A 24,417-nucleotide genomic window follows, 5' to 3' on the forward strand; every position below is an offset into this window, starting at 1 on the left:
ATAAATAACAGCCTGCTTTTCTCTGCACTAGAACTCCTTTTTATGAGCAGCACAGTAACGAACAATGAGCAATGTGTTCTATTATTCTTTGTCAAATCACAGAATGCTACATTAGAATAACTCTGCTGGTCAATGTAATATAGTAGATTAAATTCAACTTCTGTGCAAAAAAACCCACTGTAAAACAGCATGATAAGGCGGCTATAAAAAATTTAATTTTACTCCAAACTCCATCAGAAAAAAAAAAATGGTGTGAAAAGTAATTTTGCATAATCAGTACACGCCATCTGGAACAATTAACCGATTTCTATAGAACTATGAGGATCAGTCATATCTGCTTATTAAAGATCAGAAATTATACAAGTAATAAATCCTTGAAAAAACTAAGCGTACTCCCGCCTGTCAACGCTATTTTAACTTCAAATACTGAAGAACGCCTGATAAGGCTGAAAAGAAGAGATTAATATATGCAAATTACATCCAGCATTTAAAATCCCCAACAACTGTCTCCGGTTTTCTGTCCCTTATTGCTGCCTTTATGTTTTATTCATACACCAACTCACCTGTCACTTCATAAGCTATAATATTATGGGGGTATTATTAAACAGCATAAAGCCGTGCTTTAATTGGAAAGCTTCATTGCATTTTCCAATTATTTGGAGTAAATTAAAAGCAGATGCACATAGTTTAATAAGGAGTCTAATATCAGTTCCGGGAAATCAAAATTCATTGTCATTACTAAGCCGTGATAGTTTTGCAAACTGTACTCGATTTCAGAGGTTCTGAAAAGAAAAAAAAAAAAAATCTGTCTCTGCAATCTGTTAATTGTCATTCGGTTAACAACTGTTTAAATATCCAAACCACAGAGTGGCTTCCTACTTGAAAAAATTAAACTCTAGCACTCAGAAAAGCAAAACAAATACAGCACAGCTGGCCACAGAGGTTGTGTTCTGCAAGCCACCAGTGCAAGTCCCACTAGATAGTCCTCCTCCAGCAGCCACATTCCTACAACTACGAAACAAGGGAAGCGTGGCACCCCTGCCCAGCATGTGCAATGTCATTGGTGGGGTCCCTCTGGCATCACCCTCCCTTCCAGCCTAGCTGCCACTGGCTTTTGGATGTGCCCTGCACACCCCACCAGCGTCAATGCCTTCGCCACCGCCCATGCCACAGGGATGGGGATGTCCCTGCCAGTACACCTGCTCATACATAATTGAAGGCAGCCAGATAATCCTCTCAGCAGAGATCAACAAGCAGCTCCTGTGGAAGGTGACGTGTGATCTGAGAAAAACAGGTCAAGTCTGCAGGTCTGGTACGGTGCAGGAGAGAAGTCAAGACCTCCATGCCAGCCTGCAACTTCATGGGACAGCCAAGACCAAGGTGGAGGGAAAGAGCAGCACCACAGCAGAGCTTGTCAAGCTCTTGTACAAGTAGGCAAGAGATGATGAAGATAAAGAATGCCACTTCGGACGACAGCAGGTTAATCAGAAAATCACATCTGAGAAATTACACAGGCGGGAGAACTCCTGGCTTCATCTTTCAGCATTTGGGCTGCGCCTGCCCGAGCGCAGCACTGACAACGCAGGGCGGCACACTGCAGCAGCAAGCACGCAACAACCTGCACACCACGGATGAGCTAATTTAATAAGAAATACACTTTTCTGAATCTCATTAAACCTAGTATTAAGTAACACTTACATTTCCCTTTCTGAAATATGCAGCTGCAGCATTTTACATGAGACTTCAGTCTCCCTGAACTGCTGGATATTAATAGAGCCTTTTATACTTAGAAGATTATCCAGGTCTCTTAGTCCAAAGACTGGAAATTGCAATAGGGCAAAGAACAGGCTGACTTTAATCTCAGCCTCAGTAAAGAGGTTTCTGTGCAGAATAAAGCTTGTGTCACAACTTGTCTGCTTTTTGGACCATCCTGATTAAAATTCAGTGTCACCAAAAATAAATCTAGTTCCGCTTCTATTCTTACGAAGTGCAAAGCACATACACGTGGGAATTGGGATCGACAGTAAAATGTAGTACAGGGCCTCCCCCTTCTGAGAGCAAGATGTGCTAAAGCACTTGAACATCGGAGAGTATCTCAAAACCACCAGAAACTATGCTGGAAGATGAAGATAAAGGCAATTCTTGTGCAGTGATCCAAAAAATAGCATTTTTTTTTTTCCAAATTACCTGTTTTAATAAAGCAGACACAGTGTGCCAAGCGAACCATTTAATTATCTGCAAAAATGATGAAGCAAAACAATAGTTTGCAAAAATAAATGACTAACCTCTGATTAAAACGTCTGTCCTCATTACATACAGATAAAAGATACAGTATCTTTTAAAAGAAAATGTACATTGAAGAGTGGGAAGTGGCAGTTGCAGGATAGATAACCTGACATTTTGCAACAAGAAAGAAGCTGACATATGGGCACTGAAATGAAACAAAATCTTTATTGTTTCTTCTATTTCTTAATCTAGAAAGATATTTGAGAGATTTTTTTTTTTTGGTAATTAAAAAAGAACAACAAAAAAAAAGCAAGAACAAACAAAAAAAGGAAAAAAAAAAAAAGAAAAAGAGTTACATGCAACAAGGCATTCCCCAGCCCATCAGGGAGCAGTGGAAAAGCAAAGCTGCCAGACCCAGCCCAGTCGGCCTGGCATCAGGCTCTGCTGAACGGCTCCATCCCAGCTCCATGACCATGCATTGATGTTTCTCGGCAGAACTCACAGCCACGCTGAACAAATCGACCAAGCTCCAGAAAGGGAGGAGGAATCTGGAAGCAAACTGCTGCCATAAGAGCAGTATGTGAAATAAATGCTTCCAACACACCTACCCAGACACATTACAACTCCCCCCTGCCAAGGTCTGCATTATCCAATAGAGCAAAGCAACTCTGCTTCCTTTTCAGGAATCCACTGGCTTTGATGTTTTTCCAGATCATTAACACGAGTTTCCACTCTCTGCTGCCTCCAGAAATCTGAACAATAAACCAGCATGAAATGAACACCAATCTCACTGTATTCCCTCCAGGACCCCACCTCTTCCCACCACCATGCTGAGGACTCTCTTGTCACTTCTGAATGACCTCATGCTGGGAAAGCTTTGCCTGGGTAACCCAGCAGATCAAACTGGGGCTGGAACCTTCATTTGCAGATGTTTCCCTCTACCACTGCAGCCCGACCATCCCACTGCACAATGGTAACCATGTTGGCCACTTGCCTGCCCCACATCATTATCTATGGCTCACCAGACTCTGAAACAAAACCATCCTACTGCCTGATCACGTCACAAAGTTTGTTCTGACCTTTTCAAAAAGTGTCAGAAAAGTAAACAATTAAATATAATAAACGTTTACATAGAAAATACAACAAACAATCATTTAATATTTACCTTTTAAGCTGAATGTTAAGGTAAATACTGGTGTATGATTCCAAAATAAACAAATTAGACACGTGGAGAAAGTGCCACCTGTAAGAGCTGCCTACAAAAACATCCTCTCCATGGCAAGCTGGCAAACATACACCAGCCAGCACCAACCTGGCAACTGGAGTGTTTCCCTGTCTTGGCGCTCAGTCCAGTTTCCCTGGGAAAAATACTTCCCACAAGTATGTGTACTGATAACATGGTTAAAGACAATCACAAACCAGTACTGTCAAGATAAGGAATATATGCAAAGGCAACTGCTTTGAGAACTCACTGCTCCTAAGCAAATGAACAGCAAATACTGCAGCCTTGTTCACAGTCCCGAATGATGCTTTATCAGTAGATAGAAGCACGTGACACATTTCAGGATGTGACATCTAAGCTCCAGCCCAGAGGACATGGCATTTTCCCTTTGAAAGGGAAGGAAAACCTTCAGTTCAGTATCAGCAAAGCTGAAGAATGCTGGCATTTTCAGAGAACTGCCATCATCAGGAGCGTAAAGAAAGGATTTAAGAAAATCTATGAATTAATAGCATGACTTGAGGTACCAAACTCATGGATCAGTATGTCAAGCTAAGGTCAACTACTTAAGTACTTGCACAAGTATTTGAATTTTTTTGGGCTGTCAGCTGGCAAGTAGTATTCGAAAGTACTACCAACAAACATACATCAAAGTACATTCTGCTTGTGTTCTGTTGCCTTCTCAGCACACATTTAAGTGTCCAAATAAATAAAACTTGCTCTTATCCAAGGATAACTCCAATCCTGTTATCTCCAGGGTTCTGCTAGAACACAAACCCTTGGGGAGAGGTTTATATGACTGAAGTTAGGTTCTGGCTATGAGGTAACAGCTGTAGTGGTGTCTGGGATTTCATACATTTCCTTCATGCACAAAAGTGATGCAAAGAGGCTTTAATTACTTTGTGTACACATTCTGGTGGGGCTGTGCAGAAGTATCCAGTAGATTCCATACTATGCAATTTCTGTCCTGACTGTCTGAGAACAGGTCAAAAGAAGGTACAAGCACTGAGTGTCCTATACTCAAATGACACAAATTTGTATGCTACAACCTACAAACAAATCTACCTGCAGCATGATGCCAAAGGCAGCTACAGTAAAATTTCGGGGCAAAAGAGAGGCACTACCCTTTTCAGCAGCATGCAGGCCACACACCAAAGCCAGCAATGGCTTTGCCCACCTGACTACAGCCAAGAAGACCCACACTGTGAGAAAACACACAGCTTGGACCAGTGCCTGAGTTCCCAGAAACCACAGCCAAGACCATAAAGATCTCATTTTGCAAACCCCACTTGCTAGTTTCCAACGCAACACCCTGCCACGTGCTCCACAAGGTGCGCTAAACCTTTTTTTTTCCATCCCTAATGCTTCTCCTGAGACAAGTTGGCTGAGTACAACTCAAACTGGCAGGTTGAGGCGATTCTGGAAGTGAAATCAGAGGTTTGAGTGAGTGCAGGGAGGCTCTGCCAGTGTCAACAGCCGAGTGCTGTGCCCCCTGCAGCGTGGTCCTGCATGGCTGGCTGGGCAACCGTGCCGCTGCCGGCCTCGTCCCCGGGCAGGAGACAGCTTTTGCCTGTAGTCAGAACTTGAAGGGGCTTTCAGTGGAAGATTTTGCAATTTGAAAGGTTTACGTTTCACTGGCACTTACACAGCAGAAAACTTATGGGAGGCAAGATCCCCAAGAGGCATCAGCATACTGGTCTGAAACACACTGTTTATTAACTTCAGAGAGAGCTACGGTGGTATCAGAGCCCATCCAATTAGTGAGGCCTGAAGGAATATCTGCACTCCTAAATCTCTTGGTTTCTGAAAGGGTTAAAGCTTATTATTAGCATATAATTTACAGGTCCTTTCTCCCAGGAAAGAAATAATGCACAGTAAATGCCACATTCATTTTAATAATACATGTTACAGTCTGTGCCCAACATCTGCACAAAGGTAAGGCAGACAGATTTTTTTGACATGTCCCACTCTGCCATCCAAACACAGGCTTTTTGTTTCTTAAGTGACGGAAGGTTTAATCAAGAAAGCAGGCAATTCATCAATCGAAACAAGGCTGCTCACACCGCCCTGACAGCACACACATGGTTTTATACAGAAGAAACCTGGCCACCTGTCAGCAGCACCTTTTACATCAGGATATACAAATACACCGAGTGATCAATCCTCCAGCTCTTCCCATTCATTTCTTCGTTTTCTTATTATATTTTTCTTTATGCTAGATGTTGCCCTCATTCTCTGCAGGGATAGATGGGAGACAAGGCAAGCTATGGCTGTTTATACACTATCATAAAAATTTATATACCCTTAGAGTGACTTATTTCCCTTCTATTTGACTACCATTATTATAAATAATTTTTCACTTCATTCAGGAATTTTCCCTGTGCGTTATTATCTGTGGCTGACTGAGAGGGCTCCCGCTCTCTCTCACTGTCCTTGTGGCTCTGATAAGCCAAAGCAATATGCAGCCAGAAGATGCTGAAGTCTGAAATGAAGGCAGTATGTAGTCACAACAACATCTTAATTAAGCTGAAGGCCATGAAGAAAGACTACGCTGTGAAATACTGAGCAGTGTCTGTCGACAGGTCTGTCTGGAGCAAAGCATTCTTCTTCCTGCTGCTGCCCGTTTGAACATGCATATTAAACCTGTCAGATCCTCAGCACCAGCCTCCCAGCAGCACCCAGAGTCCTTCTGCAGATCAGCTTAGGTATAATTCTGCCTTTTGACCTCTGGCGTGTGGCATAGGGTGGGACCAGGGAGTCTGCTGGGGAGGGAGGATCATGCCAGCAGACTAAGTCTAAATGCAGACAGCAGTGCCACATGGCAGGTCTGGGCAATGGTTTCCTGCACCCTGTCAAAGACTGAATTGATTAGTTTACTGTGCAAAGATGAGTCTCCCTAACTTTCTGGTCACCCAATGTCTCCCTGCCAGGACTACAAACAATAAAAGGCTGGTTAAAAACTGTAATCACTACTTTCAGGACTGTTTTTCTCCTTGACAATAATTGCATTACACACCCCAAGGTGTAACAAGACAGTTCCAGTGAGGACATGGCAATTTCTGCCAAAATGCATTTTGAGGTCTCAAGTGGGCTCAACAGCCAGTGTTCATTTTACCTTCCATAAAGAGGCTGGGCCCCAGATGGAAGTGCTGTTTTCATTGACTGCTGAGAAAACCTTCGGTTTCTACAGACACAGAACCTAGACAATGCTGCCACTGTTGATTTCACCCTCTTTTACAGCCCTCCCTTCACAAACACTGCATCCCGTTCCCACCATGACAATTCAGACTGGGGCCATACCAGAACTGGAAGAGAAGAGACCATTCATAATGGCTTTTGTTTCCCTGCAACAGCACTAGGAAATCTTCCATTTTGCTGAGAGCCAAGAGAGGGAGCCCGAAGGCTTGTCCATGCACGGTGGGACCGAAGAGGAGCCCTGCACCTGCCTGAGCCATGGTCTCCTCTCCTGCTTGCCACCACACTACCCATGCACCCACAGCTCCCCCCCCACACCACAGCCAGGACCCCACGATGGCAAACCATATCCCAGCACAGCAATTAGGGCCGACAGTGGAAGCATGTTAATAAATTTCCCGTTGCCATGGTGCTGCAGCGAGGCACTGGTGTCGCAGCGCAGACAAACGGACTGGCTGCAAAAAAACTACACCAACGTAACAGGAAACTTTGGAATGGTTTCCACAGTGTGTCTGGGGGCTAATCTACCTCGGCAATGCTTAAGCACGCAAAGGGAATTGTCCCAGCACCTCATCACAGCTGCTGAAAAGGCAGCAGCGGTCAGGAGCTATGCATGAAGATCGCTGCCAACACACAGGATGTTTCTTGTGACAAGATTCTTTCTTCAGAAACGACTCACAGCTGCAATAGCCATTACAGCACACGTAAGCACAACTTGTCTAACAGCATGTCTGGAGGACAACCTGCAGTTGGGGTTCCAAAAGAGTTATATACTTTGACTGAAATGTGCTCATGCAGACATGGCCTAATGCCATGCCCAGTTCTGCAGGCTTGTTTTGTGCTTTGCCTGCAATTATCTGGTAAAGTATTCAGGTTCTTTGCAAAATAGGTCATCTTTCCAGCTTGTGCTGCAAGTGAAGGCAGTTCCTAAGTCCTAAAGCAGGTTTGTTCTCAGTAACATTTGTGCAGAGTTGCTGCCTCGTTCTTTATGCGTTTGATGCTTTCTCAGGAGAGAAAGCACAGCTTTCCAACCTCCATGCAGGACTGTCTTAAGTGAACACCAGAACACGCCTGCCTTTACATTTCTAAACCTATTAGGGCAGGAGAGTAACAAGAAAAACGAGTACTGACAAGAATTATGCAATTGTTATATTCTATCTATTTAGGAACCTGAAGCTGCAGCTTCAGTCAGAGATTACCTTTTAAATAACCCTTTGATTATGGTACATGAATTAATGCCATGTTCCCATGTTAGAATTGTCACTCACTATTAAAAGCAAGAACCTGTGAATGGCACATTTTTGCCATCTTCTCTTCCCTGATTATGCAGAAGCACTGCCTATTGTACAGCTCACTGAATCCACTCCTGCTTTCTGTGGCTTTCCAAACTGTGCTGAAAGCCTCCTTCAGCCAGATGACAGGACTGTACTTTCAATAGGCTTTGACAGAGTGAGGTTTAAAGCCAGCATTTTACTCCTTTGGCAAAAATGACATAGAGAGAGAACTGAGGATGTTTGATTCTACCATGTCTATGACAATATTTGCTCAGTGTAATGTTACTCAAAAAAAAAAAAAAAAAAAGTAATTCTAAGGAAAACTCTCCTGCACCCCAGCACAATTCAGCTGAAGCACAGAACAGGAGCTGGCCTCCTAAAAGAAGAGGCAGGTGAGATGCACTGTTGTGCCACAGCTGCATTTAACATTTTTCTTTAGTTTGTAGGACCAAAAGTCCTTTTGCTGTGGTTCACAAATAGCTTCCAGACCACACAGCTCTTGGCACAACCAGGAGTGACTGACCCCATGAGATACAACTCTGTAGAACAACTCCCTGCCTCTCACTCTCAGAGGCATCTTCCTGGGGTTCTGAGAAACTAGGCTATGTTCCTTTTTAGCTCACTCTTCCTTCAAGACAGGAAACACTTAAGCATAGGACCTTCTCCACAGGAACAGAGCTGTCAGGGACAGCTGACAGGGTCCCCAGCTCCAAAACAAACCCACTGGGTGGTCCTGAAGCATAGTAACAAGTACCTGTATGGTGAAGGAATGGGCTTGATCCTGACTCCTCTCTTTAAATACACTTTTTTCCTGCAGACTAGTATTAGTCAAAAATAAAGACCAGCTTAATTATTCATTGGTAAGTTTTTTCTACATCAACATCTGAAAACTATCGCTAGCTCTAGCATTTGTAAAACAGTCTGGAACAGTGAACAGACAGAATGCTGCAGCCTAGAGAGACTAAGTGTGCATGTGCAAGCACATGCTTCTTCAAAATACTGCAGAACTCTCCCCCTCCCCACATCCTAACATCTTATTTTAAATTTTCCCCAGTCCAAAACAAACCTTCCCATGAAACAGGCAGAGGTGTCTCTTGTGACTCACCTGTGAAGATCATGAAAAAGATCAAGAGCAAAGTTTGTGGCAGTGCTGCTTTCCATCAAAGCTCTCACCCAGCAGCTTTGTAGGCAGCAGCATCCCTCCCCCAGAGCTGTGATCTCCCTAATGATCAGTAACATTTGCTGCCAGTAACATGCATGTCTGGGCTTTTTCTGGGGTCTCTCTGCACCCCTTCTCCTCTTGACACTTTTACATGGCACTGAGAAGCTGGATGTGCATTTCCTGGGTACCACACACCTGGCTGGCTGCACGAGCAGGGCCGCTTCACTTGGTTACACTTCTGATTACACAGAGGAGCAGAGGAACCATGGCATGTGCCAGCTCACCTGATATGGCATACAAATTTGAGTGCTGGTGCTCCAGGTCCAGGCGAGTGCTGTGACTTTTCCCTCGAAAACTGGCAGGGAGTGTCAGCGAGATGTGCCTGAGGAAGAGAGATGGGAAACATGATGATGTCACTTCAGAGCAGAAGATGCTGCTGCCTTCACAGCCCACTCTTGCCTGATGATTCCTGTCAGGTTAAGGAGCAAATATCAATTTTAACATTGTTTGTACAAGCTGAGTGGGCCTCAAATACCATGAAGAAGCTGAAGTTGTGACTCGGCCATAACACTCAAGAGTGGTTCTGCTTAACCTGCTCCTCAGTCCAGCTGTGAGCAAGACCATCCACACCAGCACAAGCCCCCTCTGCCCCATTGAACACCAGGACTTGGCCAACAACAGAAGTGCTGCAGAGGCAGAGGGGATGCACATGTTGGGCTCCCCTACACCAGCCCCTGAGGACAGAGAAGCCAAACTTCATCTCTGGCTGCAGCAGTAAACTACTCCCTCCCTCCCACCAACGCTCTGCATAGAATTCCTGCATCAGAGATATTTTTACATCTTCCATTAAATTTTCCTATAAATAGGAGTAAAGGGAGCTCATGGAAGTGAAGCTGGAACTATTCTCAGTGGCTCAGAGCTTACTGTGAGGAAAGCTTACTTGCAAGCCTGGACACAGGCTAGAAAACAAGGTAGGTGACCTTCCCAGGAATGCATGGTGTGGGAGGAAAGGGTGCAACAACCACTAAGCCCTGCTCTTCTCTGGCCCTAAGGCTGGAGCTACCAGAGCCTGAAGCTGTTCTGCATGGAGGATGGGCCAACAGCCCTTTAAGCAGGAAACAAAAGCAGTATCAACTCCCTACCCAGCAGGACACAGCTCAAAGTTGCCTGGTCATGAGATCTCTGGGCTTAGGACAGCATGAGCAGGGCTGCTCACCATGCATCCATGGCTCTGCCCCTGCTATCACACTGCCTGTCAAACCACCCAGCCACAGAGCAACACTGATAACTCTGCCACAAGAAAAGACTTTATTGCTAGTAATGATTATTGATAGCCCACAGATTTCTATGCTTTGATGAGAAACTCAGACTTTACCCTTTTAATTCAAATCTGTATTTCTCTAATGCTGATCCCAGGTCTGTGTGAATTTTTACAAAATGTTATCATTCATCTTCTGGACCACACTGCCACACCTAATGAAGATGCTCCCTCTTCATAGGGAGGCTTAGTGCAGCATGAGGGCAAAACAGCAGCTACCATTTCACAGGAGGGAGAGCTACCAGACCTGGCCAGAGCTTTGGCAGCACCCTCGTGCCAGGAAAACAAGGCAGCCTTTGTGTTCCCTCCCAAACATCCTGCCTGTGAGAAAGGGCCTTGTGTCCTCTCCAGCACAGCATCGAATCCACAGTGTTAGCCAGCAGGTTTTAGCTACCCAGCAAATCATCTGGAAATTATCTGCCTTTAAAAACAGGACACGTTTTGTGGAGAACTATGTATTTTTAGCCCTTAATGCAGCTGATGGTGAACATCATTGATAAAATAAGAAAAAGCAAACATCAGTTTGAGTTTGCTTATGCTTCCTGAAGCTATTCCTAACCAAAAAAAGATGGTGTGAAAACATTTTTGAATTTGGCTAACAGTTAGCTGTTTAAAACACAATCCATATGAGACTCTGTGAGCAGAGGCAGGTTTGTCATGAACACACTTTAAAACAGAAGACCACTGCCTGTAGGCATTACAGGCTTTTCATTTGTTTTTTAATAGCAGTATCCAAAAATACTTTTGAGGCACTGAAACAACTAACAGGAAGACTTTTGAATTTCTCTTGTTAGTACAAGGGACCACTTTCTTCACCCCAAACGAAACAGCAGGAATTGTTTTGGAAGTAACAAAAGCAGATCCAGTTCTGAACAAAGTATTTTAAGTTTCAGCCAGCTTCTGCTGCAGGAGAGGCTGACCCTTGTCACTCTGGCCAGCCCTGTTCCATGACCTGGCATCAAGCTGGCCGGGCCACCACAGAGGCTGGGAGGGAGGTGACAAGCATCCCCCCAGACAGAGGACAGCAGGGACAGTCCCACAGCCAGGGTCTGTGCAAGCACCACAATGGAACTGTCGGTCCCCCTCAAGCGCATGCAGCAGCCTTCTAGTAAAGCTCTGAAACCTTGGTTTGCAAAAGACTTTCTGAACCAAGACCCCAGTTGCTACCAGGATGCATGGCAGCTCCTGCAAGCGCTTCACAAGTGCCAGATGCTAAAGTAGTGCACATGTTCTATGCATGGAATGAGAATTAATCGCTTGCCAGCCAAGGGATCCTCACCACACACCCATGAATCCAGACCTCACTGCCCAGCTCCCCAGGGCATCCCATTTGCTCTCATTTCAGTCACGCCAGTTCAAATACACACAGAGATGCTCCCTTGTGGCAGGGGGAGCTGCACAGGCTACGTGTGGGGTGCACACCTCGGTGGGCAGGTTCCCCTGCCACCACTCCTGGGCTTGAAAGCGCCAGTTCAGATGCTGCTGACACCAGCCTGACACAACTGGGGTGGAAAGGGCCTGGATGTCAGCTGCTATGAGTGGTTTGGAAACAAGAGCCTGTGTGTCTGTCCCCCATTTCCATGGACACTGCCCATTTCTGAGACAAATAGCATTTCATTACTCCCACTGTGCAGTAGAAAGGAAAGCCAGGTCTCTCCAAGAAGAACATTTAGCTGCAAAACCACAAGACAGAAGGCAGCGACTGCTAAAAGGAGACCAGCTCACTCCTTCCCCTTCTCTTTAACAGCATGACATCGTAGGGAAGAAAGGGGAAACAAAGTCTAATTTATTTTAAATTAATGCAAACTTTGGCCAGGATCTATATAACTTATACCTACTAAGTTGATTGCATAACGCATTTTCCTTATGTGTTGTGAAAGCCAAATCATTTTACATTGTAGAAGACAAAAAAAAAACCAAAAAAAAAACCACAAAAAACCCCACCTTCCATTGAAAGCAAGAAAATCCCAATTACAAAGTCCCCAAGTTCCTAAACACATATCGTGGAAGTATGTGCAGCTCTGCGGCATATGGCAAATCAATTACTAGTTTAAATTTTAAAACAAAAACATGGCAAATGTGTTGCAGAAATAATCAAGAACAACGGTTTGGTTTAGATTACAGCGGCCACTAGAGTTTTGAATACAATTAATCATCATTCCAGGCAATGGGAAGCCATATTGACACTTATTCCTAATTTGAATATTTAATTAGGGTGAAGTTCTTCATCAAATTATCACAGAACTGGGAGGAAAGCCTAAAAGATTTAAACAATTACTACTTTAACCCTTCGCCAACTGCTCACCTGTGAGCACAAGAATCTTTTCCCTGTTCTGCAAGGCAAGAAGAACCTGCTGAGGCAACACAGCCAGCCAGCATTTAAAAGACATCACAAATACCCTGGAAAGGTACATGGATGTTTGGCACCCTGCAGGGCTCCTCTGAGATGCCAGACTGACACACACTTCTGACTGCCTACGCTCCTCGACCTTTATCAGAGCAAAGCTTTCAGGCCAGATCTCCATTTCAGCATCAAGTGTGGTTCCTCCCAGGGCTCTTGTGGTTTCTCTTTGTTGGTTTTGGCTTTTTTTCCCCCCCTGTTTGTTTGGGTTGGGGTTTTTTGTTTGTTTGTTTGCTTCTTTTTAAACTGAAGAGCCTGCCCAGAATCACCCACTGAGGGACACCAAAGCGCAGCCAGCCAGTACTGCCTGCCCTGAACAGGAGGTTTCCCAGCCCTCCACTGGGAGCTCCCTGGACAGGAACCTCAGCACTGCTCTGGACCCACCACACCTCCTGCCACACCACAGACACCTTCCCTCTGCACAGCTCTGCCTCAGACCACTCAAATATCCCTTTATGTGCTGTACTAATCCATATAAGAAAAATCTCTTTTAATGAGGAGTGATATAGTTATGAACTCTCTAGAGCCATAATTAGAGCAAACTAATTGAAGTTGTGTTTTGACACACTTTCCAAATTCACGGGTACTGCATGACATATTCACAACACTACTGCTGCACAGCCATGGTGACAGCAAAATCATTAGGCTAATAACACTTATTTGCATTCTTATCATGCCAGCAGCACGCCGTTAAATACTGCTTCAACCAGTGCTCCTTTACTCTCAAAGTTTCCACTGAAAGATATTAACAGTAATTATTAGTACTTTAGTGGAATCTCGAGTGTTAAGGAATGGCAACTCACATTAACTATCCCCATGCCAATTATTTTCCTTCTGAACTGTCACCAAAAAGCAATTTTCTTCCTCCCCATCAAACAAAAGCAATGAAGTGAATTTTGTGCTGCTGGGGTGGATGGAGAGGCTGAGCCCGTGGAGGCCAGCCATCAGGGCTCCAGCCTGCTCTTTCCAATCCCAAAGTCAAAACCACACTGTTCCAGCATGGGTTAAATACAAAAAAAATATTTTTCCCCAGCAGACAATAATTTCCAGGCAATTTATGATGAAACAACTGCAGCAGCACAGTTCAGGACAGGGTAGGTTTAATTACTCTCTTCACTTCAGCTTCTCTTTTAGTTATTAAATCTAGAAAACAAGTCTACGAGACAGCAATGGAAGCAGCACATGATGAGAGATCCTTCACATGCAAGCAAAGGCAGTCTGAGGTCTGTCTGCATTATGGTCACTTCTTGAATATTTTTTTCTGGTGAGAAACTCCCATAAAACAGGCCCCAGAATGCCCAACACTTCCAAATCAGTTATTAATAACTGTCTGCAGGAAAGCAATGAACTGCTTTTGAAGTTAGGGAGCAAGTCCTCTTAAGAAGTATCAGAGTATCACAAGGGGAAATACCAGATATCAAAGGATGCTTCATAATTCAGAGAAAAGTATCAACAATGCACTGCAAAAGGACAACATGAAGTTTTTGCTTTCCAACTGGACAGATAAGCATGGGATAGAGATCAAGCAACACTTTTAAGAACTGCCCCACATTATCAGATATTAGAAACCACACCTCATGCTGCAGACTGGAATTGTCCTGTGCTTTGATGTACCACTGTCATGACTGCAATTTATTTCAAACAGAGTGCTGCAAAAATTGCAGTCTCATAGGAATACCTCCAAATAAAAAGAATCCCATCTTCCACTATCAATGGATTATGTGAACATCCTATCTCAGGGAAAACTGAGGACAGAACAATTAAATTCCAAGCTGAAAACACACCTACAAGAAGTCAGTCTCAGGCTGCAGCTCTCAGGAAATGTAATCCAACTTGAAAGCTTTGCCTGTGGAGGGAGGAAAAAGCCCATTTTTAAGAAACGAGCTGCTGGAGTTTCACTAACAGACGTCAGAGGACCCCTCAGCAACTACTCGCTCTACCAAAATGCATTTTCCAAACTGCAGCTAACAAACAGCACCATAGGAGATATCTGTGGCTCCAGTGGTGTCCAAAACCCCATCTACAGTATTTATTCACAGTCCTTAACTTTTACTGTGTGATGCCAGAACACCTACCTCATACTCCAAAGAACTGCAATGAAAAACAAAACTGTGAGGCAAGAATCACCTCGGGTAATGGACTTCATTCCAGACAATCTATTCTAATCGTGTAAACCAAATATTTAAATACTTTCTAAAACCTTCCTGACCCTTTCCCTAAAACAAGCAACATATGGACTTTGCAAGCATTTCATCTCATTCCAAGCTACTAAAATATCCTGTTTCCCCCCAAATCAATGAGAGCTGGTGGTGCCAGATTCAGATTTTATAAAAGCCCAAATGCACAAGAGAATGAAAAAGGAGTGAGTGACTCTTTCCACTTTTAGATTTACCAGTTTAATTTTCCCAGCTGCAGGAAGGGAAGAAGGCCTGCCTACAGCACATGTACTCAATGCACTACATGCAGCATGCCTCTGTGCATCCCCTCCTGCAATGACCACGCCTGAGAGATGGGGAAAGTGATGCTGTGCTGTTCTGTCAAAGCTGAAGCAATCACCAGCTGAATGGAACAAACCCCAATGATGCTAACAAGGAAGCATGATCTACTGCAGAGCAGCAACCCAAAATGTAAGGCTTAATGCAGAATGAAGCTCCTGCAGCTTCTCCTATACAGGGATTAATTTAGATCAGAGGACTTTGGTAACCAGGATAGAACAGCTGCCAAACAATAGAAAAAACCCAACAAGTTTAATTTACACTGCTTGAAAGTCTGAGCTGTAGCCCATTAAATTGTTATAGGCAGAGGACTGCATCAAAGAAGGAAGGCCTCATACTGTAAGCATGAAGTGCTTATGAAGTGGTTGTCTGAGATGAGCAGCACGGCGTCTCAGGAGGCTGCAGCGGGAAGAGCACAGCTTTCCACATCCTTCACCAGCTACTCTCCAGAGTCAGGAGTTTTCAGATAATGAAGCAGTAGGGAAAAATTGCCAAACAGCAGAAATACTCCAAAAAGATAAATTACACACAGTGTAAGCTTCCTCGGTTAGGATTTTAAATTCCGTCAAATTAATCAGCACAACAAAGCCCAGGCTCTCACATATTTGATGAGAGGCATCTCTTGGAGGCAAGTCCCTTGCTGGGGGCCAAGGGTAGGTCCTGCCCAACCCCCCAGCACTCGGGTGCTGCTGGCATGGCACAGCCCAGACTGTGGGGAGCAGCGACACCTCCCCTGCAAAACCTGCTAAACAAATATTCCACATAAAGACTCATTTGGGAAGAGCACATTGTCAGCACTTTGCCAGTAATAAATAATGACAGTCCAAACACTTTACTAAAAGCAATAAACTCCAGAAGTGTTTTGGAAAATGGTGAAAGTGATTGATTTAAAGAAGGAAATATCTGAACACAACCACATGCACTTCAGGGTGAAAGCACAGATTACAAATCAACAGTGGCAGAGATCATATTAAATAGCAGACAACGGTGAAGTTTTAGGGAAAAAATGTTCGATTCCCCCCCAGGGCTTATTTAACAACTGAGTACAGGGCTTCTTTGAATGAATACCTTCGGTTTGTACTTAATGACCTATGCTATACCCCAAAGAAAACAGGCCTCCAGGAATATTACTATACCAGCAACAGGGCTCTATAAAGAAAAATGACCCTACAGAGACGGAAGCCTCTTCACTTACAGCACTCCCCAAATTTTAATGGATCCTCAAAATCAGCTAAATCAATCAGCCTTCTTCTAACTACAGTTAATGTCTCTCTCTCTCAGCCTCAACAAGGGATTCTTGTGCCTGGAAACCACTCACACTGTTTAAACATTTTTTCCTAATCATCATTTTCTACCACTGAGGCACACTGGACTGTGACCAATTTTTGCACGTCTTCATCCAGCTGAGTTGGATGCGAGCCATACGGTCAGTGCAGTTTCATAACAAATTCCTTATGGAAAACAGACTCTGGATAAATGTATGCCAGCACCCCTTACCCACTCAAGCCAATCATCATGTTCAGATCTGCATGGTGTGCAGACATCGCAGGCATTTCATCTTTAAATTCTGCTTCTTGCCATACCCACTGGAAAGGATCTATGGAAACACTTCCTTCAAGCTCCAACTTACTGTTTAAACCTCCCTGGGTATTTTACCCATAGCTACTGTGATGTGAACCCATCCCTTGCACCATCCTTGGCCTCTCACAGGGTATGTAATTTAAAAACTGGGAATATCGTGCTGTACTTCACAATACAAGGGATTTGAGTGTTCAAGCCAAAGATTATGTTTTACTAGTTGTAAAGGAGAAGCTTTGTTGATGAAATAGATCAACAAATGCAATTCTGTCAAAAAGGAAGCATTTTGTAGAAAGGCTCAGACTGTCAGAGATCTGCTGGCAATGTTTCTCTGTGCAGTTTCCAGTCAGATCAGAAAGATCCATCCCAAAGTACTCTTCATTTGGTAACATTTGGTTCAGACAAGGGACTCTGAAGCAGATGCCCCTGACTCTGTGAAAGCACCCTGGCCATCAGGATAGCAGTGGTATCTGTCTCTGGGCCACAGCAGCTTCCTGAAGCCTTGGCTTTGTTCCACACCAGAACAGAAAAGCAATGAAACCCTGGAATCTTTTCTTCTACAGACTCTCCATAAAATCTATTTTAAACATCTTAAAGGGAAAAAAAAATAGTTATTCCAAAATAATATCATTACTTAAAAAACAGGGAGGTAAAAGGCTTTCCCCTTCCCTCTACCAAACCCACTGCACAGAGCAAGACTGGCTCACAGTCAGAGCAAGCTCCACCATGCAGGCTCTTGGTGCTGCTTTATTAGCTGCCACCTATTGCACATCATCAGCCTCCAGCAGAAAGCCACACACTGATCACTTCCCAAGCTTACATGACAAAGTTCAAACACTATTAATAAATCAATTTGAGAAATCAGACTTCTCTGCCCAGAAAGGAAATTCTTACATTCCTTAACATGAAGCTCTGCTGGGAGCAGAGGAACAGGAGCAAATCATTTCCCTTTTCCAAGGAGGGACAGCATAGCTATTTAAAAGGTAATTGGTAGCACAGGAGGAAAATTTACACATCCTGTTCTTATTTCTGGAGTTTAAATAGGGCAATTGTTATCTTCTTATCAAAACCAGAGCAGCACTTCCCCAGTGCAACACTCCTGCCAGATCAGGATTTCAAGACCCAAGCATTTGGTAGGCACAGATCTACTGTGCCCAGAGCATGGACGGCAGGGAAGGACAGCTGCCAGCCTCTGCAGACCTGCAGCTGCCAGGGGTGTGAGCTGCAGCACAAGTGAGCTGGTTCTGTGGTTATTAACCACATAGATCAGGCAGGAGGTACAAGCACAGGCGATATATGCTGAGGCTCTCAGTCTCCCACAGTGCAGAGCCCCTCTCTGTCTGAGCCTGGACCTCAGGAAGGAGACAGGCAGCAGGGAGAGTGCACATATTGCTCTATTCCCCAGCATTGCTCCTGAGCTGGGGCAGAGCCCAGCAGGATAGCCACCTCCTTAGGAGAGCCTGGTATGGGACCCTGAGCCATGCTGGAGATGCTGCAGTGGCTGGTATCCTGCCTGCAGCCCCTTCATCCAGGTGGCACAGAGAACCCACTGCCTGTCCCAGCTGGGCCAGCACCAGCAGCCTGGATGCTTGCCTGCCTGAAGAAGGCATTTCATACTGCCCATCTGGACACAAAACTCCCTGAGCCTGAGAGGCTTTGCGTGGCTCCCCCTGACCATGGCAGGCTGCCATGCTCCAGCTTACACGACACTCACTGCCCATGACTTCTCAAGACCAGCCCAGCTGCTTTGCCTTGCTAACCAGGAGCAAACTGTGCCCTTTCTATCCAGCTGGTTTGTGCTCTGTGGGCAGCTGCACTGCACTAGCAGCTCATCACTAGGAAAACAGCCACCCCTCTCCCAATTCTCTTTCTCTGGCTCTGCAAACTGATCCCTCCTCCTGTTGGTGCCCACTACAGCTCATGTCTGGCTGCTCCAGGAGCCCCACATGCCAGAAAACCAACAGAGTCACTTGGCATTCCCCACTGCTGACCACCACAATGGCAGCTCCTTCCTGAGCTGCAGTGCTCCAATGCCACTGCCTCTCCAGGCCTGGCCAGGCCAGACGTCCTGCTAGTACTGCCACCTTCTCCTGGTCATCAGGCATGCTTGGAAAGTAAAGCACTCGGGGCTGGCACTTTTTTGATCACCCATGTACCTTTCTGGTCAGTCCAGAGCATGCACAACTGACTTGCTGCTCAGTCTCACAGATGGCAGGAGCTCAGGCTTCTCAATTAGAGCAGCCATGGAGATGTGCCACAGGCACCCCAGGAAGGCAGCCAGAGGAGTTCTGCCCTTCTGAACCTGAAGACTGAGCACCCAGCCATGCTAAGGCAGGATAGGAATATAAGTGGATTGCAGCAAGATCTTCCTTCTCTCTAGTAAGCCATTAACCTTTCAGATGACAGCCTTGCAAACTAAATGACTGAACAATTCCCAGGGTCAGCACGAATCTACATTTTCAAAACCTGACATCAACAAGTAAAAGTTGTGACTGAATCCTGGTTTCTCCGAAAGGAAGATTAAATGCCTGTGACACATCATCTGCAATCAGAGTGCTCCATTTCCCAAAGTATCCATCACAGATTGATAACATCCACGCAAAAAGTTAAGTGCAATTATGTCTGTCACTGTAAAACACACTTCAGCAGCACTGACTGACATCTTGCTCACAGCTGACAAATTGTGAGAGGGCTGTTTGAATGACAGTGGCAGAGACTCCTAAAGCACCTCTGGAAGGGATGCAAAACACACTTCCCAAACCACAGGAGCCACACAGGCTCACTAAGCACAGTGACTGTGACTGGAGCCATCATGTAGGCAGCCGCAAGGTAGGATAGTTCAAGGTTGGCACTTCATGCATTCAGAGTCAGGGACTTGCTCCCAAGAGGCTGAAACTGGACTGAAAGAGAACATCACACGACTCCTACTCTAGTCTGCTCCAACAGTCTGATGCATGGAAGGCCTAAACTCCCAGGATGCTGCGCAAACGCTTGTGACCTGTACCTGCCTCCAAGTTCTCAGCCCATGCACCGGCAATCACTCATCCACAAGCTGGATGAAGCATAAGCACAAAGGGCAGGTGAGCTGTTACCATCTCTTTTGGGAAAGGATTCCTTTCTTGTTCCCCAAAGTGAGTCTGGAAAGTGCAGGCCCTGAACACTAAGCAGAGGTACTGAGGAAAGGTACACTGAACTCCCACTGGTGAGTCAAGTCAACAGAAGTTCTTTAGTAGCAGCCTTCTAGGACGGGAAACCGCAAGTGCATTTCTCCAGGCTGCCATTAGTGCCAAGAAACTGTCACAGAATTTAGAGAGAAAAGACAGTAAAGTGGCTTCATGCCTTGCACAACGGCACAGTCGTGCTCCACAGTGCAGCGTGCCACCCTCACTGAGAGGTGCAGGGCTCCCTTAGAGACCATTAAGCCAGATGCCTGTAGTAGGAAACACTAAGAAGAAATGGCTGAAAAAATAACATATGCAGTCCAGCATCATGTCAAACAAAGCCTCCCCTTGTGCAGCTCTGACTGCAAGCCACAGCCCTGTGACAAGCGGCAGAAGCAGCAATGCTGACGTGGAACAAGCTGTGGAGGTCAAACCTCTGACACATGACGAAACTCTGATGTGCTGCCATCCACTGCCAGCAGTAACTTGTGTCATGGATCAGAAAAGGAAGCATGGCTCGTGCAGAAATCAACTTGTCCCACAGTAAAAAGACCTTTGGCTTAGGAAGGTTTTGCTGTGCAGAAGCTCACTGGTGTGTTTTACTGCTCTAGTTCACATCCAGTGCTAACAATTGTTCTGAAGTACCCAAGCACACCCTCTTGATGTAAAATTATTTTCTAATGCTAGACAGCAGTGGAAGAGAATAGCTTAAATATCTGACCAGCCTAATGGCAGAATCTCTACAGTGTTCTCTGTTCAGCACTGCTCACTGACTTTCACTTAGCACTCATGGCAGCAGCAGAGTAACTCACTGCTGTTCCTTTCAGGATATACCAACATGGAACAGAGCAGCAAACTGGCTACCAGTGTAATCTCATCTCCCTATGGTGATGTAAAGATAAGAGGTTACTTGTGACTACAATCTTCCACAAACATTATGTGTTGAGTAACTTACGTTGCTGATGAAGTATTAGAAAAAGCTTTCAAACAATATGTGTTCCCTGTGATAATGAAATATTTGCAGGGTGCACCTTTATATACATTTCTATTTCTTAAAAAATATATTGGATAATAAATAATCAGAGTAAAAAAAAAAGACATGAAAGATGCTTTGAATGATCAGGCTGGTGGTGTAAAAGTTACCTGTAAATCATACATAGGGCATGAGAGTGGAGCTGGCTACAGACAGGTGGTTTTTACTAGGAGGCATTAATGTAACATTCAATTATTCTACTGCATACTGGCTGTTTTAACTCAGCCAAATTAGAATACATTTTATATTGACTATTTTGACATTTGCTTTATTTGGCAAGTAAAACAAAACTGATCCAATTTCCTTGCAGCCATTGTAAACCATAAACCGTACAACAAGAGGTTATAAAATATATAAGCCTTGTAAACACTTCTTTTTCAGACTGTCACTGATGCTCGGAGCTCTAATTTTGGCCCCGTTCCCAACAGCTCTGACGCTGCTCTGCAGCCTTCCCTGCTCAGCCATAAAGTGACCCTTCCACACTTAGTGATTAAGGGCCGTCATTGACATTCTCTTGCTATGATAATTTTTTCTCTTTATTGTGGAAACCTGCCCAGGCAGGATTTTCTTGCAGACAGAAAATGAAGATCTGTGCTCTAAAATCAAGACATCTTTTTCCCTGATCTTGCATGGCCTGTGCTAACATGTAGCTTATGTCCAGTGGAGCTTCAAAACAACGTACCAGCTCCCAGCGGGACAGGCTGAAATCTCCAGAAGACTGCTGGCTTTTCATCGCTTTTGCCTCCATCTCTGTTTGAGAAGCAAGACAGCATCTCTGCCTGCAGTGTACCTGACAGCACAGAACAGCAAGCAGTGTGCCATGGCATGGCAGGCAACCCTGCAAAACTCTCAGAGAAAGAAATGCCCAAATGCTTTGGAGAGCTCAAAGAGCCACTGTAAGACAGTAGATTTAAGTCTGGGTCATGGATGAAGGCTCAAACGTGCACACTTGCCTTAAAGAGATACACTACAGCTTCTTCAGGAACAGTTTACAGCAGTTTAAAAGCATCACTCTCTAATGTGATCTGTAAACTAAGACTCTAAAGGACAAGAGTATTTTCCACCCATATGATACAATGACCTTTGCATACAAACCCATCCCCCTGGAATTCCCCTCTGCTCTCTCCTTTGAAATTCGAGCTCTCAACAGTTATTGTAATACTGTAAATGTATCTGCAGTATGCCAAGTGCCTAGTGCAAAGAGATGTGTTCACTTAATTAAGCAAAACCCCAAAGGGATGTGTATTGAACGTGCTTCCCCTAGCTAGAGCCTGGCCCAGAGCTCAGTCAATGGGTATCATCAGTAGGAGTCTGTCTCTGGATGCTGTGCTTCCATAGCAAGTGCTAGTAGCTTAAAGTGCTCAGTTCCACCTCTGTCTGGGTTGGTTTGTTGCTTAACACCTTCTGTTTTGTCCAGAGAACTCCAATAAGTTGTTAATACCAGGACTACTGTTTATGCAAGTACAGACACAGGTGCATACATTTATGCACACACATAAACATTGTCTGTAACACAGGAAAAACAGCCTGGACAGACACTGGGCCAGTGCTGGCCCAGGAGTGCTGCTTTTGTCAAGTCACTGCAGAATGAGCAGCCTGCTCTGCATGCTCAGTGTCAGGGGCATGACTGCAGCACAGCAGTCAAGTCCAAGAAAAGAATAACAGAGCAGTACTTCAAACCATGAGTGGACTGATTTGGACAATGAGCAGAACTTGTCTCCCTGCATATTAAGATCTGCATGAACACTCCTCCCTCCCTTTGGTCAAGGAATCAGTTTGGTTACAATTCTGGCCCACCTTCTGGGGTGATCCACACACTTTTTGAAAACTACATCTCAGTTTAAAGCAAAGAAAAAATGCAATTTGCTGCTCTCTGATTTCTTCACCCCTGTGTCTTTATACAACAACAGCCCAAGGAACTTCCAGTAGGCAAATACTTGAAAGAACAGCACGTTCCCTTCATTGTCAGATCACACCATGTAATCGTTCACCCCAATGTGATACCCTGGTCTTGATTCCACCAGGCAAGGTTAATAACAACATATCACTCAGAATCAAGCAGAAGGGGCTGAAAAGCAGAAGGCTTACCTTGGCAGGTTAGGAGCTGGTGTTGAAGTTGGTGCTGAAGTTGGTGCTTGGGAGGGAGGACTTGCAGGCTGTGAAGACTCATGGTTGCGGGGGACCCTGCCCATCCTGTACCAAATGCCCATGTTGTTCAGCTCCCTGTGTCAGCAACACGAAAGATGTTAATGCTACAAGCAAATGCTGCACATGTGCACAAGTGTCAAGCACTGATGGGTCTCACATACACCTTGGTTAGGGAGAACCAGTCTAATTAAAAACAAAACAGAACAAACAACCAACCAAAAAAAAAACCCCAAAAAACAAAGAATGAGGGGGGGTTAGTTAAGTCCTACATCAAAGTCAGCAACACTTCTGCTTATGTAGACTTTCCCAGTGACAAGCTTCAGCTCCCACAAACTGCTTAATTACAGGAAAACAGGGTGCTTAACCTCAGTATAAATGGATTTATGCCAGCAGCTTCTGGAGTGAGAGATACTTACCCTATGAATGTGTACTGAGGAGGGGCTTGTTTAGATCGACCCATGATTCGGATATCACAGATTGCTGCCTCTGTAGAATCCCGAGGGATGAATTTAATGCATAGCCTCTTCTTTCTGAAAGCTACTTCTTCTGTAAAAACAATCCAGGACACAGGGTGGTTTTTATGCAAGATTAGGATATAAATGTTATTTACTGTCTTGCCAGATATTAGGCAGATAATTACAGCAGGAACTGGAGCCAAAGCACAGATATATGTCAGCAAACCAGACAGTACAGTGCCACTCAGTGACTGGAGAAATTTTCTATCAGGAGCTCTCTGTAGAAGGTGTGAGATTTGTTATTAGGCACTGTGATAAACCAATACTCCCTACTACCCTCTGCAGAGAAGATAAGACATCACATATGCCAGAGTACTGCACCACAGCACAGCGACAGCAGGGATTCTTCCACTTCCATGTACTTCTCACATTTGCCTTCTCTTTCCAAGGTAATGTTTGCCTTACCAGCCTGGGCAGTTTATCTAAATGTTCCTCCCACAAGCGTTGCCTCTAGGAACATACCTGGAAGCTGCTGACACAACCTGTCAGTTTATTCTGCCAAACAAAGAAGCAGGCAGAAAGACTGCCACACAGACTGGCTGACAGCAAAAGCTCTCTGCCCAACACTCATGCATCCCAAGTGCTAATGACCCCTCTTGACTCACTCAGCAAGTGCTGGAATGATGCTCCCATCCTGTTTGCCCCAGTATCTTTGTAGGGATAAACCAGACTTACACAGCAGACCTCCTACG

General features: G+C 44.8%; 1 protein-coding gene across 2 annotated transcripts in view; it reads right to left on the reverse strand.

Moving 5' to 3' along the window:
- Positions 1 to 24,417, reverse strand: part of MVB12B (multivesicular body subunit 12B) — a 59,135-nt gene that overhangs the window by 16,770 nt on the left and 17,948 nt on the right. The window contains exons 5-7 of one of the 2 annotated variants that reach the window (XM_054393432.1): positions 23,627 to 23,756; positions 23,151 to 23,285; positions 9,361 to 9,458 (exon numbers count right to left, since the gene is read on the reverse strand). In XM_054393432.1, the coding sequence (XP_054249407.1) occupies positions 9,361 to 9,458; positions 23,151 to 23,285; positions 23,627 to 23,756 (363 nt within the window). Of the gene's footprint in view, positions 1 to 9,360; positions 9,459 to 23,146; positions 23,286 to 23,626; positions 23,757 to 24,417 lie in introns of those variants that run through there. The other variant, XM_054393433.1, reaches the window with a different exon arrangement.

This window comes from Indicator indicator, chromosome 28 (genome assembly GCF_027791375.1).
Source record: "Indicator indicator isolate 239-I01 chromosome 28, UM_Iind_1.1, whole genome shotgun sequence".
NCBI lineage: Eukaryota > Metazoa > Chordata > Aves > Piciformes > Indicatoridae > Indicator > Indicator indicator.